The 17,037-nt window shown below is 38.2% G+C and overlaps 1 protein-coding gene across 2 annotated transcripts in view; it reads left to right on the plus strand.

Annotated features, from left to right (window-relative positions):
• Nucleotides 1-17,037, plus strand: part of GLRA2 (glycine receptor alpha 2) — a 188,495-nt gene that overhangs the window by 70,949 nt on the left and 100,509 nt on the right. For both annotated transcript variants that reach the window (XM_065915649.1, XM_065915650.1), the window contains exons 6-7: nucleotides 1,282-1,419; nucleotides 3,230-3,444. In XM_065915649.1, coding sequence (XP_065771721.1) covers nucleotides 1,282-1,419; nucleotides 3,230-3,444 — 353 coding nt within the window. The remainder of the gene's footprint in view (nucleotides 1-1,281; nucleotides 1,420-3,229; nucleotides 3,445-17,037) is intronic.

A 17,037-nucleotide genomic window follows, 5' to 3' on the forward strand; every position in this document is an offset into this window, starting at 1 on the left:
CAAGTGACTGACAAGGACTATTGTAGCGGTCAGCAAGAAAAGGGTGCTTGGCAAGCCTCTAGTATTTGATGGAGATATCCAAGAAGTCCTCATACAGCACTGATGTAGAAGAGACAGGGTTGACCACTCTCTTTGTGGACCATCAATGCTTGTACAAAGCCCTCTTTGTGACTCCTTGCTTGTTTTTAATTTCTGGCTTTGAATGGAAAAGGTAGTCCAAAGAAAGAGGAAAGTAGATTCCAATTAATTTTGCAATTGATTTCTGGGTAGCTTTGGTGAGTCATTACCTTTCAGTAAACAAGAATAAGAATCTATAACCTTAATAAACATGCTGAGGTTACTGGCTAGCCAAAACCTCACATAATAACCCTTGTCTGCCTCACTCTCCTTTTAGAGTTCATATCACAAATAAAGGAAGAGGTGAGAGAACTCTTCATTTCCAGGGTGCAAAAAGATCCAGAAGTACTTGATATAACAACCTAGTTAGCAGGAGCTTGGAGACTAAGAGCTGACTTTGGTTTACTAAACTGATAATAATCTTACTTCGAATGGTTCAAAAGTCATGTAACAATATGACTATATAACAGAGAATCTGTTTTACTTCATATTCAGCATTATAATTAGTAGGCCCCTTTAGCAAGAAACTAGCACAAATGAATATGCTTAATTTGCATATTCTACAACTTTCTCTCAGGTTACCTACCTACAGCCCTTCCCACTTGCTAAAGTAATTGAGGATTGACCATAAGGACTTGAACATAAACTTTCTGAAAACAAAGGTAATAGACCCAAAGAGAGGAGCCAAGTTTGTAATGGAAATATTTTAAGCAGGGCTGTGATGAATCCATCCTCATTAAAAAAAAAAAATGCTTTTCATTTGAAATACTAAGCCTGGTGCCATGAATTACATTGTTTTATTGGATATCCACAGACATAGCTCTTTCAAGTAAAGACAATATTCAAAGCATTTGTTTATTTACTTGTTTGTTCTTCAGAAGATTTAGTGGATAAAGAAGGCAGAGGCAAAATGGACTTTATAGATTCTATTCTCTCATTATACAGAAAAAAATCATTCAGAAATAGCTTGTTGTCTTCAATTTCTTTGGCTCCAATGACATGTAGTTGTCATGATGATCACAGCTCTTTTATTTAAAAATGCTCTTGAATTGGCCAACCATGTCTGCTTTAGATGACCCCCTTGATTGTTTCTTTACCTGGCTAGACTTTCAAGCTTTCTTGGAAAGATGCATTCAATTTTTCACTATGATTCATTTGTTCCAGTTGGATACACAATGAATGACCTGATATTTGAGTGGTTAAGTGATGGTCCAGTTCAAGTTGCTGAAGGATTGACCCTGCCTCAGTTTATTTTGAAAGAAGAGAAGGAACTCGGCTACTGCACAAAGCACTACAACACTGGTAAGTTTCCTTTCAGCTGCTAAACTCAAATGGGCTCCATCTGCAGCTTGGCGTATATATCTTATCACCTTATTTTCTGCATATTGATCAAGAAAGTGGAGTTACAAAGAACTGTCCTGGGCTTAACTCAAAATTCCTTCAACACATAAGATGCCTATACCCCTTGGAATGGGTCAGAGAGCACGACAGTTAATTTTTCCAAAAGAGAGAGAGAAGGAAAGAGATTTGGGAATCTTGCGCTATTCTCTCGCTGACCATCTACTATCAAATGACTTTGAGGAAAGATGTATGAGACCTTGTAAGTGGTACAAGAAATGAATAAATTTTGGCCCACTCCCAGCATCCACTCTTGACATTGGCTCCTCAGATCAATTTGCACTTTTAGGACTTCCATGGGCCGGTGGTTAAGAATTCACTTGCAATGCAGGGGTCAAGGGTTCGGTCCCTGGTCAGGGAACTAAGATCCCACATGCTGTGGAGCAGCTAAGCCCGTGCGCCACAACTACTGAGCCTGTGTGCTCCGGAACCTGTCTGCCACAACAAGAGACCATGCACCACAACAAAAGATCCCACAACGAAGATCCTGCATGCCACAATGAAGACCTGAGGCGGCCAAATAAATCAATAAATCGATTTTAAATTTGTACTCTGCCTTAGTGGAAGAGAGAAATAAAAGGTCTTTGCAAACCCAGAAATACAGCTGTTGCACTCTCCAGTCCTAAACAGCATGCATGAAAATCAGTTGGTGGGATGTCAGCTCGCTCTAGAGTCATGCGCTATCACTAGTGCTGACAGACACACGGTGCAAGGCGAGAATCTGAGGTCATAGCAACAAGTGGGCATTGTTACCAGGAAGATTATGCCTGCCCGGTAAAGTCGCTGGCTTTTCCTGTGAATGTCCTGGTCTTTCATATCACACAAGCTGACCAAGGAGAAGCAATTGAGACATGATAATTTGTTCAGTGACTGCTCAAGGAGTCACTGCTGAGTAAATGGTCCATGAACATTTGTCTTAGAAGTCAACAATGCTTTCTATTAAATAACTAAAATCTGATTGTAAGGTCTTCTTCCTGAGCAAGAAGAAGTGGTAAGGGGCAGGAACATCTGTCTCTTAATAGTATGTTAAAAGTTGTAATGTCTTTACATGTACTCTATTTTAGAGGCAATGCAACACTGTAAACAGATTCTAGGTATATTCTAAATGTCCTCAAGTAATTACCCAGGAGATTATGAAAATTTTACAATGATCAGATTATATTCACAGCTTCTAAAAATGTCTATTTTTCTCTTGCTACTGCTAACATGAAGAGAGATATACAATTAACCAAATCCTTTAGGAGCCTCACATGAACTTCACTGCTTAGGAAGGCTAGGTTTCAACTATTTCATATTATATGTTATGTATTAAATGCTATATAGTGTGTGCTACACATATAGACTGTAGGTTACATGTTGTATGCTATATATTACATACTATAACTCCCACAAAACTGAATAGTTTCTTTCCACTGAACAGTCTAGAAAATTCTGAAGCTCTGTCTAAATAATCACACTGCAACAAGCTCAGATTTTAAAATTAAATATGCCACATGGTTTTGGGCCAGAAGACTCTTTAGATCGCTCATTCTCACACTGTCATTTTCATTACTGGTTGAGTTGGAAAACAGTTGAATTGGTTATGTAGGGTCAGTGTTTTGTGCAATCTTTCAAATCTATCTTTAATGTTCTTTTTTAATAAAAATAAAGTGGGGGGCTGGAACAGGAAAGATAATTTCAAATTGGCTTTTAAATCATCATTTCCTGTTTCCAGGAAAATTTACCTGCATCGAGGTTAAGTTTCACCTGGAACGCCAGATGGGATATTATTTGATCCAGATGTACATCCCCAGTTTGTTGATAGTCATTCTGTCCTGGGTCTCTTTTTGGATAAACATGGATGCGGCCCCTGCCAGAGTTGCACTGGGCATAACGACAGTCTTAACAATGACCACCCAGAGTTCAGGCTCCAGGGCATCTCTGCCAAAGGTAAGAGATCTCCTCACTTGACAACAAGTGACCTGAGAGGTTTGTCAAAGGTCTTACGGGCTGGAGAATTCTGTGAAGACAGAAATGTTTGCTTCTGTGCGGCACTGCTGGAGATGCAAATGCAGTAAGAGAATTGGAAAGCTGGGTTTGAGAGCGTTAGAGCTCTTAGAACAAGGGGGAATCTTTGTAATCAGATTAATTAGGGGAAAGGGGATTCAGGGTTGAGAGAGAAGTGGGATGAGTGGAGGCAGAAACATGGCTTCGGAATTCTCAGAAGCCCTTGAGTACTTTTGACCTCATGTTGTTTATGAGGCATGAAGCTCGCAGGAATTGGAGTAAGACTGATACAACTTATGTTGTATTGTCAAGTATTTATTGGGGAGGCTATTGTGATTCATATGCTCAGTGAAGTCATTTACTGTAATAAAAGATTGAATTTGTTCTTGTTTAGTCGCTGAATTGTGTCCGACTCTTCTGTGAACCCATGGACTGTAATTAAGCTACTGCAAATTTACACAGAAAAGCCATATGCAATGAGTGTACACAGGAAATGAACGTGCAGTATTAGGGTGTAGCAAATCAGATATCTGTTTGTTCGCTATGACTTAATTTACCTTAATGGCTAATAAAATTACTATTTTGAGTGACATAGTTACCTAGAGAATAACAGTGGAGTCACTGAGGATGGTAAAAATTCTGGCAACTGTGGCAGGTTCACAAAGAAGTATGGAGTGGATATTGGGGGCAAAAAGACATTTTGAAGTACCTTGAATAATAAATCATAATGGTTGCATAATCTATTTTTATGTAACAGTGGCTGTCTGCATTTGTCAATATTGCTCAGGAAAATAATGATAAACATCCTGCTTGTGAAATGCCTCAGCACCTCAGAATGTTCCTGTGTATATTTCCCCCTTTCACTGAGTACATTGAGTCATTAGCCTCAATTTTCCAGGACTGTGAGTTCAATTTAATATAACTCATACTGGTTTAGCACTTACTACAAAACCCAGTTCCAGAAAGTAACTGAGATGTAATCCTCTATTTTTGCTAGCTTGGGCTTATGTTTAGTTGTGCTGCAACTGACATGATAAGAAATGTTATATCATGTTCCACATTATCGCCTGTGTTGGAAGATAAGATGACATATGGAAGAGTTCTGTGGCTTTAATGGAGTTTGGTTGAATAGTGGGAAAATACTTATACTAATTTTTCAAGTTTCATGCCTCCAAAGATAAATATTAGATATTGTATGCTAATAGAGAAAGGAATAGATCTGTCTCTGATACTTTTTTACTTTATAGGGTAACAAATAGTACAAAACACCTATGTCATATTTCTACTGGAATACAGATGTCAGAAATGGTAACAGCTTTTTTTTTTCAGCTATATAATCACATATCAATACTGCCTAACAGAAATTTTAATCCACTCTGTGCCTCCTCCCAAACAGGTTCATTTGTTTATTTTCCATTATTTATTAGTTATTGCCATCACTGTATGCCATGCCATTTAACCTTAGGACACAGAAATATATTGTACAATTTAATAGATAGTTAAAGTATTGGTGGTACACTGCAAACAGATAATGTCAAAACATAAGATATTTAGCCTCCAAAAACTCATTGATACAAAAAGAATAGTTATTGATTTCAAAATGGGAGCTTGAGATTTTATAAATTTGTTATTCATTCTTATTAACCATTGTGATTTTACATCATGGTCAGAACTGTTGCTAAAAAGGAGATTAATCAAGATGGTAGAGTAGGAGGACATGGAAGTCACCTCTTGCCATAAATACATCAAAAATACATTTGCATGTGGAACAATACTCATTGAAAACTAACTGGAAACTAGCATAAAGACTTGTACAAGCAAGGCTGTAAGAAAGATACATATGGAATCGAGTAGGAAGGGGAGAAAAACAATCGAGTCAGGACCCGTGACCCTGGAAGGGCTCTCAGGGGAAAAGAGAGATTACATGAACAAACACCAGCTTTGGGGAGTGAGCACTGAAAACCACAGACTGGACGCCCCAGTCCTGGGGTCATACACAGTTGATGAGCCCTCTTGGCTGCTTGGAGGACACTGGGACTAACAGGAGGTCTGTGGGAAGCCTGGTCTCTGCTCCTGAGGAGTGCTGGTGCACTGGCTTGCCCCTGGGGCAGGGCAGAGAAGATGGTGAGAGGACTGCTCCAGAGGCAATCAAGTTTCCCACAACTGCCTTGGTGTTTGCTCCAGCAAAGCTTATTACACGTCAGAGTGTGGTATGGGATCTAGGGCTGCCACAGCTGGGGGAAAAGCTCGGCCATGGGATACAGAAATGACCTAGTCCTGGGGCAAAGTCTGGGTGAGGCATCAGTAACTATTTTTGGCACTTACTCAAGCATCACATCAGAAGCAGCCCAGAACTCTGAGGGCGGCTACTCCACCACAGCTAACCCCGATACACAAACAGTCCACACTGGCCCCTCCTGCCTTGCCCTGCAGCTCCACAAAAGGGCAGCCATGTCACAGACTGGGGGAAGTGGTCAGCAGTGAGGGACAAGTGGAACTTGGACCTGAGGCTGCATCTAAGCAGTTAGAGAGAAATAATCGCTGGCACCTGCACAGGCAGCACATTAGAAACAACTCAGACTTCTGTCTGTGGCAAAAATGAGCTGAGGGGGCCCACATGGACTTCCCTTCTTCAGCAATTACCACCTCTGGGGCAAAAGTCCCAGTGCTGGGAAAGGGGAAAGCAGACACCTAAAGGGAACAGAGCCAGCTCAGGTCCAACCCACAGGGCTTCTACTCCAGCTACTTGGACGGCAGTGATGGCCACTGAGTGGAAGGAAAGTCCCAACCCACACCCAACTACAGCTCTAGCCCCTCCGCCTCCAGCCTCATATCAACGTAATAGCTACCAACATATTAGCTACCAGCACAATGTGAGGAAAGACCTCGCTTATGTCCACGTCAAATCTGCTCTCTCTCCAAAGGCATTAGGCATACACAGTTTGCATAGGGATGTTTCCATATATGAACACCTCTTCCAGACTGGAATAGATAACTGTTTCATTTAAATTCATAGAGGCAAAGAAAGTTAAGGAAAATAATAAAGCAAAGGAACTACTCGTAATTGAAACAGTAAGAAAAAAAACCACTGAAAATACATAATTCAGGTCGGGCCAGTTCAGTTCAGTCGCTCAGTCATGTCCGAGTCTTTGTGACCCCATGGACTGCAGCACGCCAGACCTCCCTGTCCATCACCAACTCCCAGAGCTTACTCAAACTCATGTCCATTGAGTCTGTGATGCCATCCAACCATCTCATCCTCCATCGTCCCCTTCTCCTCCCACCTTCAATCTTTCCCAGCATCAGGGCCTTTTCAAATAAGTCAGTTCTTTTTTTATTTTTTTATTAAAAAATTTTTTTTCCATTTATTTTTATCAGTTGGAGGCTAATTACTTTATAATATTGTAGTGGTTTTTGCCATTGTTTCATGTCAAATGAGTCAGTTTTTCACATCAGGTGGCCAAAGTATTGGAGTTTCAGCTTCAGCATCAGTCCTTCCAATGTATATTCATCACTGACTTCCTTTCGGATAGACTGGTTGGATCTCCTTGCAGTCCAAGGGACTCTCAAGAGTCTTCTCCAACACCACAGTTCAAAAGCATCAATTCTTCGGCACTCAGTTTTCTTTATAGTCCAACTCTCACATCCATCCATGACTACTAGAAAAATCTTAGCCTTGACTAGATGGACCTTTGTTGACAAAGTAATGTCTCTGCTTTTTAATATGCTGTCTAGGTTGCTCATAACTTTTCTTCCAAGGACAAGCGTCTTTTAGTTTCATGGCTGCAGTCACCATCTGCAGTGATTTTGGAGCCCCCAAAAATAAAATTGTCACTGTTTCCACTGTGTTTCCCCATTTATTTGCTATGAAGTGATGGGACCAGATGCCATGATCTTAGTTTTCTGAATGCTGAGTTTTAAGCCAACTTTTTCACTCTCCTCTTTCACTTTCATCAAGAGGCTCTTTAGTTCTTCACTTTGTGCCATAGGGTTGTGTCATCTGCATAGCTGAGGTTATTAATATTTCTCCCAGCAATCTTGATTCTGGATTGTGCTTCATCCAGCCAAGCGTTTCTCATGATGCACTCTGCATATAAGTTAAATAAGCAGGGTGACAATATACAGCCTTGACATACTCCTTTCCTGATTTGGAACCAGTGTGTTCTTCCGTGTTCAGCTCTAACTGTTGCTTCCTGACCTGCATACAGATTTCTCAGGAGGTAGGTCAGGTGGTCTGGTATTCCCATCACTTTAAGAATTTTCCATAGTTTGTTGTGATCCACACAGTCAAAGGCTTTGGCATAGTCAATAAAGCAGAAGTAGATGTTTTTCTGGAACTCTCGTATTTTTTCCATAATCCAACAGATGTTGGAAATTTGATTTCTGGATCCTCTGCCTTTTCTAAAACCAGCTTGAACATCTGGAAGTTCACAGTTCACGTACTTTTGAAGCCTGGCTGGAGAATTTTAAGCATTATTTTACTAGCATGTGAGATGAGCTCAATTGTGTGGTAGTTTGAGCATTCTTTGGCATTGCCTTTCTTTGACATTGGAATGAAAACTGACCCTTTTCAGTCCTGTGGCCACTGCTGAGTTTTCCAAATTTGCTGGCATATTGAGTGCAGCACTTTCACAGCATCAGCTTTTAGGATTTGAAATAGCTCAAGTGAAATTCCATCACCTCCACTAGCTTTATTTGTAGTGATGCTTTCTAAGGCCCACTTGACTTTGCATTCCTGGATGTCCTGCTCTAGGTGAGTGATCATACCATCATGATTATCTGGATCATGAAGATCTTTTTTGTATCATTCTTCTGTATATTCTTGCCACCTCTTCTTAATATCTTCTGCTTCTGTTAGGTCCATACCATTTCTTTCCTTTATTGTGCCCATCTTTGCATGAAATGTTCCCTTGGTATCTCTAATTTTCTTGAAGAGATCTCTAGTCTTTCTCATTCTATTGTTTTCCTCTATTTCTTTGCACTGATCACTGAGGAAGGCTTTCTTATCTCTCCTTGCTATTCTTTGGAACTCTGCTTTCGAATGAGTATATCTTCCCTTTTCTCCTTTGCTTTTTGCTTCTCTTCTTTTCACAACTATTTGTAATGCCTCCTCAGACAGCCATCTTGCTTGTTTGCATTTCTTTTTCTTGGGGATGGTCTTGATCCCTGTCTCCTGTACAATGTCACGAACCTCCGTCCATAGTTTGTCAGACATTCTATCAGATCTAATCCCTTGAATCTATTTGTCACTTCCACTGTATAATCATAAGGGATTTGATTTAGGTCATAGCTGAATGCTCTAGTGGTTTTCCCTACTTTCTTCAATTTAAGTCTGAATTGGCAATAAGGAGTTCATGATCTGAGCCACAGTCAGTTCCCAGTCTTGTTTTTGCTGACTGTATAGAGAATGTTAACTGAATTAAGGAAAACAATAGATAAAACACAGTGAGAATGTTAATAAGGAACAAAGAATATAAAAAAAGACTCAATCAGAAATAAAGAATTCAATAACTGAAAATAAAACACTAGAAGGAATGAAAAGCAGACTGACACAGAAGAATGCATAAGTGATCTGGAAAACAACGTAATGGAAATCACAAAAAAGAAAACAAATTTTAAAAAATAACAACAGTTTATGGGATCTCTGGCTTAGCATTAATTGTACCAATATTCAAATTATAGGGGTCCCAGCAGAAGAAGAGAGAGAAGGAGACTGAACATGTATTTGAGAAAATTATGGCTAAAGACCTCCCAAACTGGTGAAAAAAGAAAAGAGATATCCAGGTACAGGAAGCAGAGAGAGTTCCAAATAGTAGAAAACCAGACAGATATAATTAAAGTGGCAAAACTTAAAGACAATTTTAAAGGCAGCAAGATAAAAACAGACTCATATACAAGAAAACTCCATAAGGCTATCACCTGGTTTTTCTGCAGAAATATTGCAGGTAAGAAGACAGTGGCATGACATATTCAAAGTGCTGAAAGGGAAAAACCTGCAACCTAGTATATGCTAGCAGCAGGACTGCTCTTTAGCATCAAAGGAGATATAAAACTACTCAGAAAAGCAAAAGCTAAAAGAGTTCATCAATACTAAACCTACTGTAAAAGAAATGTAGAAATATTAAAGGGTTTTCTCTTTGAGGGAGAAGGGAAAAAAGTAAGAATCTATAGAAAATTGAAGTTCCAAGAAGGAAAGGAAAGGAAAATATATAGTAAGGATTGAGGATCTACCACTTAACTAAGCCAGTACAAATATTAAAAGACAAAAATTTGCAAAAGCAACTGTAACTACAATAAAGAGTTAAAGGGATAAACATGAATATGTAAAGTATGACATTAAAAACACAAAATGTTGGGGAGAGGTGTAAAAAATGTAGATCTTTTAAAATGTGTTTGAACTAAAATGACTATCAGTTTAAAACAGGTAGATTTGGTTATAGGTCAACAGGTAAGAACCCCATGAAAACTACAAATAAAAAAACCTACAATAGATACACAAAAACTAAAAAGAAAGAAACATAAGCATATTATTACCAAAAAAAAATCATCAAACCACAAGTAAGGAAACAAAAAGAAATCACCAGAAATACTATAAAAACAACCAGAAAATAAGTAATAAAATGTCAATCAGTACATTCCTATCAATAATTACTCTACATGTTAAAGGACTAAATGTTTCAATCAAAAGACATAGAGTGGCTGATTGTATTTAAAAAAAAAAAAAACACAGAGACCCATCTTCATGCTGCCTAGAAAACTCACTTCAGAACTAAAGACACACACAAGACTGAAAGAGGGGGAGTGGAAAGAGACATTTCAGGTAAAAGGAAATGACAAGAAAGGAGGGGGTAGTAATACTCATATCACACAAAATAGACTTTAAAACAAAGGCTATAACAAAAGACATAGAAGGACATTATAAAATGATAAAGTGATCAATACAAGAAGAAGATATCATACACATTAACAAATATGTATCCAATTAAGGAACATTTATACATATATAGAAATACTAACAGAAATAATGGAGAAATGGACAACAATACAATAAGAGTAGGTAACTTAAATGCCCCACTTACAACAATGAACAGATCACCCAAAGACAAAGTCAATAAGGCAACAGTGGTCTTAAATGACATGCTAGATCAGTTAGATTTAATAGATATCTACAGGAAATTTCATGCCCAAACAGCAGAATACATATTGTTTTCAAGTGCACATGGACCGATTTCCAGGACAGATCACAAGCTAAGCCATAAAGTAAGTCTCAACAAATTGAAGAGGACAGAAATAGATGGAGAAATGTATCATTTTCATGGATCAGAAGAATCAATACTGTGAAAATGAGTATACTATCTAAAGCAATCTATAGATTCAATGCAATCCCTATCAAGCTACCAACGGTATTTTTCACAGAACTAGAACAAATAATCTCACAATTTGTATGGAAATACAAAAAACCTTGAATAGCCAAAGCAACCTTGAGAAAGAAGAAAGGAACTGGAGGAATCAACCTGCCTGACTTCAGACTATACTACAAAGCCACAGTCATCAAGACAGTATGGTACTGGCACAAAGACAGAAATATAGATCAATGGAACAGAATAGAAAGCCCAGAGACAAATCCACGAACCTATGGACACCTTATCTTTGACAAAGGAGGCAAGGATATACAATGGAAAAAAAGACAACCTCTTTAACAAGTGGTGCTGGGAAAACTGGTCAACCACTTGTAAAAGAATGAAACTAGAACACTTTCTAACACCATACACAAAAATAAACTCAAAGTGGATTAAAGATCTAAACAAAAGACCAGAAATTATAAAACTCCTAGAGGAGAACATAGGCAAAGCACTCTTTGACATAAATCACAGCAGGTCCTCTATGACCCACCTCCAAGAGTAATGGAAACAAAAGCAAAAATAAACAAATGGGACCCAATTAAACTTAAAAGCTTTTTCACAAAAAAAAAAAAAAAAAAAAAGCTTTTTCACAACTAAGGAAACTATAGGCAAGGTGAAAAGACAGCCTTCAGAATGGGAAAAAATAACAGCAAACGAAGCAATGGACAAAGAATTAATCTCAAAAATATACAAGCAGCTCCTGCAGCTCAATTCCAGAAAAATAAACGACCCAATCAAAAAATGGGCCAAAGAACTAAACAGACATTTCTCCAAAGAAGACATACAGATGGCTAACAAACACATGAAAGAACAGCATGTATATTATCTGTGGTGAAACAGACCACCAGCCCAGGTGGGAGGCATGAGTCAAGTGCTCGGGCCTGTTGGGCTGGGAAGATCCAGAGGAATCGGGTGGAGAGGAGGTGGGATGGGAGACCGGGATGGGGAATTCGTGTAACTCTATGGCTGATTCACATCAATGTATGACAAAACCCACTGAAAAATAAATTTAAAAAAAAAAGGCAAAAAAAAAAAAAAAAAAAAAGATAAAAAAAATAAATAAATAAAAAATAAAAAAAATAAAAAAAAAGAAAAGATGCTCAACATCCCTCATTATCAGAGAAATGCAAATCAAAACCACAATGAGGTACCATTTCATGCCAGTCAGAATGGCTGCTATCTAAAAGTCTACAAACAATAAACACTGGAGAGGGTGCAGAGAAAAGGAAACCCTCTTAGACTGTTTGTGGGAATGCAAACTAGTACAGCCACTATGGAGAACAGTGTGGATATTCCTTAAAAAACTGGAAATAGAACTGCCATACAACCCAGCAATCCTTTAGTTCTCATCATCAGAGAAATGCAAATCAAAACCACAATGAGGTACCATTACACGCCAGTCAGGATGGCTGCTATCCAAAAGTCTACAAGCAATAAATGCTGGAGAGGGTGTGGAGAAAAGGGAACCCTCTTGCACTGTTGGTGGGAATGCAAACTAGTACAGCCACTATGGAAAACAGTGTGGAGATTTCTTAAAAAACTGGAAATAGAACTGCCATATGGCCCAGCAATACCACTTCTAGGCATACACACTGAGGAATCCAGATCTGAAAGAGACACGTGCACCCCAATGTTCATTGCAGCACTGTTTACAATAGCCAGGACATGGAAGCAACCCAGATGCCCATCAGCAGATGAATGGATAAGGAAGCTGTGGTACATATACACCATGGAATATTACTCAGCCGTTAAAAAGAATTCATTTGAATCAGTTCTAATGAGATGGATGAAACTGGAGCCCATTATACAGAGTGAAGTAAGCCAGAAAGATAAAGATCATTACAGTATACTAACACATATATACGGAATTTAGATAGATGGTGGCGATAACCCTATATGCAAAACAGAAAAAGAGACACAGAAGTACAGAACAGACTTTTGAACTCTGTGGGAGAAGGTGAGGGTGGGAGGTTTTGAAAGAACAGCATGTATATTATCTATGGTGAAACGGACCACCAGCCCAGGTGGGATACATGAGTCAGGTGCTCGGGCCTGGTGCACTGGGAGGACCCTGAGGAGTCGGGTGGGGAGGGAGGTGGGAGGGGGGATCGGGATGGGGAATACGTGTAACTATATGGCTGATTCATGTCAATGTATGACAAAACCCACTGAAATGTTGTAAAGTGATTGGCCTCCAACTAATAAAATAATATTTAAAAAAAAAAAAAAAAAAAGAATGAGATTAAAACATTTCATCACATCATATGTAAAAATAAACTAAAAATGGATTAAAGTCCTAAATGTAAGACCAGAAAACATAAAACTCTAAAAAGACTCCAAGGCAGAACACTCTTTGACATAAAGCATAGTACTATTTTTTTGGATCTGTCTCCTAAGGCAAAAGAAATAAAAGCAAAAATATACAAATGGAATCCTGATTAAACTCAAAAACTTTTGCACAGCAACAGAAACCATAAACAAAACAAAAAGGCAACTTACTATATAGGAGAAAATATTTGCAAATGATATGATTAACAAGGGGTTAATATCTGAGGTAAATAAATAACTCATATTAACTCCATATAAAAAACTAATAAACAACCCAATCAAAAAGTAGACAAAATACCTACATAGACATTTTTCCAAAGAGGAAAAGCAGATGGCCACCAGGCACATGAAAAGTTTCTCAACAGCATTAATCATCAGGGAAATGCAAATCAAAACCACAATCAAAACCTCACACCTGTCAGAATGGCTAGCATCAAGAAGTCTACACATAACAAATATTGGTTGGTGAGGATGTGGGGAAAAGGGAACTCTCATACATAGTTGGTGGGAATGTAAATTTGTGCAGCCACTAGGGAAAACAATACAGGGATTCCTCAAAAAACTAAAAATAGAACTACCATGATCCAGCAATTTCACTCTTAGGTGTATATCCAGATCAAAAACACTAATTCGAAAAGATACATGCACCCCAATGTTCATAGCAGCACTATTTACAATAGGTAAGATATGGAAGTAACATATCTTCATCAATAGACAAATGGATAAAGAACATATTACTCAGTTGCATAAAAGAATGAAATTCTGCCATCTGCAGTAATGTGGATGGAGCTAGACAATATTATGTTTAGTGAAATAAGTTAGAGAAAAAAAGACAAACACTATGATATCACTTATGTTTGCAATCTTAAAAGTAAAACAAATGAAGGTATGTAGAAAAACAAACGGTCTTACAGATATAGAGAACAAACTAGTGGTTATCAGTCAGGAGAGGGAAGTGGGTGGGGGAAGACAGAGTTATGGGATTAAGAGATTTAAACTACTATGTATAAAATCAAAAAGCAACAAGAATATATCATACCTCACAGGGAACTCTAGTCATTATTTTGTAATAACTTACAATAGAGTATAATCTATAAAATACTGAATCACTATGCTGTACATATGAAACTAATATAATATTTAAATCTATTATATTTCAATTTTAAAAAACTACTGCTAAATAAGTGGTCACTGATTAGTAATCTTTGTATGAGAGGCAATCAGGAATTCAGATAAACCTAAAGAGAGTATAATAAAAAAAATTTATATTAAACTCTGAACTCATCATGGTTATCCTTTTGCTATCATAGGTTTATCTTTCTATGTGTATTTTTATTAGGCTATTATTAAACATGGTTGGCTCTCAACTGACTGTGGGAGATGTGATTCATATGGATGACAGTGAGAAAGGAAAATGGGATTAAAAATGAATCATGGAAAACAAAGAATTACTTACACACACACGCTCATTCTAATTTATACACATAGCAGGCCCTGAGCAAGTGCTTTACTCTCCTGATGGCACAGTTCCTTCCAGGCCTATGGCAATGCCCTAGACAAAATAGGTATGCACATTGTACTATCTTATCTATAACAAGTAAGACATGCTTGCTATAAATATAAGACAGAAAACACAGAAAATATCATAGACATTAATGAACCAGTGTATAACTATTAAGATTTAGATTTATGTCCTTCAAGTGTATTTTTCCATGTACATTTGTAGCCAAACCTCACACATGCACAAACAGAAAATTTAGATCAAAGTTGTATACATTTCTATATATTAATATGTGCCACTTCAAATCAATCATGACTAAATTTGCAGTAATTTAACAGCAAATTTGGTGTATTCAGTTCAGTTCAGTAGCTCAGTTGTGTCTGATTCTTTGCGACCCCATGAACTGCAGCACGTCAGGCCTCCCTGTCCATCACCAACTCCCAGAGCTTGCTCAAACTCATGTCCATCAACTCGGTGATGCCATCCAACCATTTCACCCCCTGTTGTCTCCTTCTCCTCCTGCCTTCAATCTTTCCCAGCATCAGGGTCTTTTCCAATGAGTCAGTTCTTTGAATCAGGTGGCCAAAGTATTGGAGTTTCAGCTTCAGCATCAGTCCTTCCAATGAATATTCAGGACTGATCTCCTTTAGGATGGACTGGTTTGATCTCCTTGCAGTCCAAGGGACTCTCAAGAGTCTTCTCCAACACCACACTTCAAAAGTATCAAACCTCCAATACTCAGTTTTCTTTATGGTCCAACTCTCACATCCATACATGACCACTGGAAAAACCATAGCTTTGACTATACCAACCTTTGTTGGCAAAAAATGTCTCTGTTTTATCGTACAATGTCTAGGTTTCTCATAGCTTTTCTTGCAAGGAAAAACGTCTTATAATTTCATAGTTGCAGTCACCATCTGCAGTGATTTTGGAGCTCAAGAAAATAAAGTCTGTCACTGTTTTCATTGTTTCCCCATCTATTTGCCATGAAGTGATGGGACTGGATGCCATGATCTTAGTTTTCTGAATGTTGAGTTTTAAGCCAACTTTTCACTCTCCTCTTTCACTTTCATCAAGAGGCTCTTTAGTTCCTCTTGCTTTAAGTCATAAGAGTGGTGTCATCTGCATATCTGAAGTTATTGATATTTCTCCTGGCAATTTTGATTCCAGCTTGTGCTTCATCCAGCCCAGTATTTTGCATGACATTCTCTGCATATAAGTTAAATAAGCAGGGTGACAATATACAGCCTTGACGTACTCCTTTTCCTATTGAAACCAGTCTGTTGTTCCATGTCCAGTTCGAACTGTTGCTTCCTGACCTGCATTCAGATTTCTCAGGAAGCAGGTAAGGTGGTCTGGTATTCCTGTCTCTTGAAGAATTTTCCACAGTTTGTTGTAATCCACACAGTCAAAGGCTTTAGCATAGTCAATGAAGCAGAAGTATATGCTTTTTTTTTTTTTTTTTTTTTTTTTGGAATTTTCTTGCTTTTTTTATGATCCAATGATGTTTCCAATTTGATTTCTGGTTCCTCTGCCTTTTCTAAATCCAGCTTGAACGTCTAGAAGTTCTTGGTTCGTACTGTTGAAACCTGGCTTAGAAAATTTTGAGCTTTGATTTTTTGGGGGCTAGCTCTGCTAGTGTGTGAGATGAGTGCAATTGTGTGGTAGTTTGAACATTCTTTGACTTTGCCTTTCTTTGGGATTGGAATGAAAACTAACCTCTTCCAGTCCTGTGACCACTGCTGAATTTTCCAAATTTGCTGGCATATTGAGTGCAGCACTTTCACAACATCATCTTTTAGGATTTGAAATAGCTCAGCTGGTACTCCATCACCTTCACTAGCTTTGTTCATAGTGATGCTTCCTAATGCCCACTTGCCTTTGCACTCTAGGATGTCTGGCTCTAGGTGAGTAATCACACCAACATGGTTATCTTGGTCATTAAGATCTTTTCTGTATAGTTCTTTTGTGGATTCTTGCCACCTCTTCTTAATACCTTCTGCTTCTGTTAGGTCCATACCATTTCTGTCCTTTATTGTGCCCATCTTTGCATGAAATTTCCCCTGCTATCTCTAATTTTCTTGAAGAGAATAATCACCATTTATTTTAACATCTGGAATATTTAAGAGTTTCTTTCTTTTTTTGCGTTTTGCGATGATTTTTTTTTTTTTTTTTTAATATTTAATCTTAAGCTGGCTCTTTCACTGTCCTCCTTCACCCTAATCCAGAGGCTCTATAGTTCCTCTTCACTTTCTGCCATTAGAGTGGTATCATCCACATATATGAGGTTGTTGATGTTTCTCC

The sequence above is a fragment of the Muntiacus reevesi genome, chromosome X (genome assembly GCF_963930625.1).
Source record: "Muntiacus reevesi chromosome X, mMunRee1.1, whole genome shotgun sequence".
In the NCBI taxonomy this organism is placed as follows: Eukaryota; Metazoa; Chordata; class Mammalia; order Artiodactyla; family Cervidae; genus Muntiacus; species Muntiacus reevesi.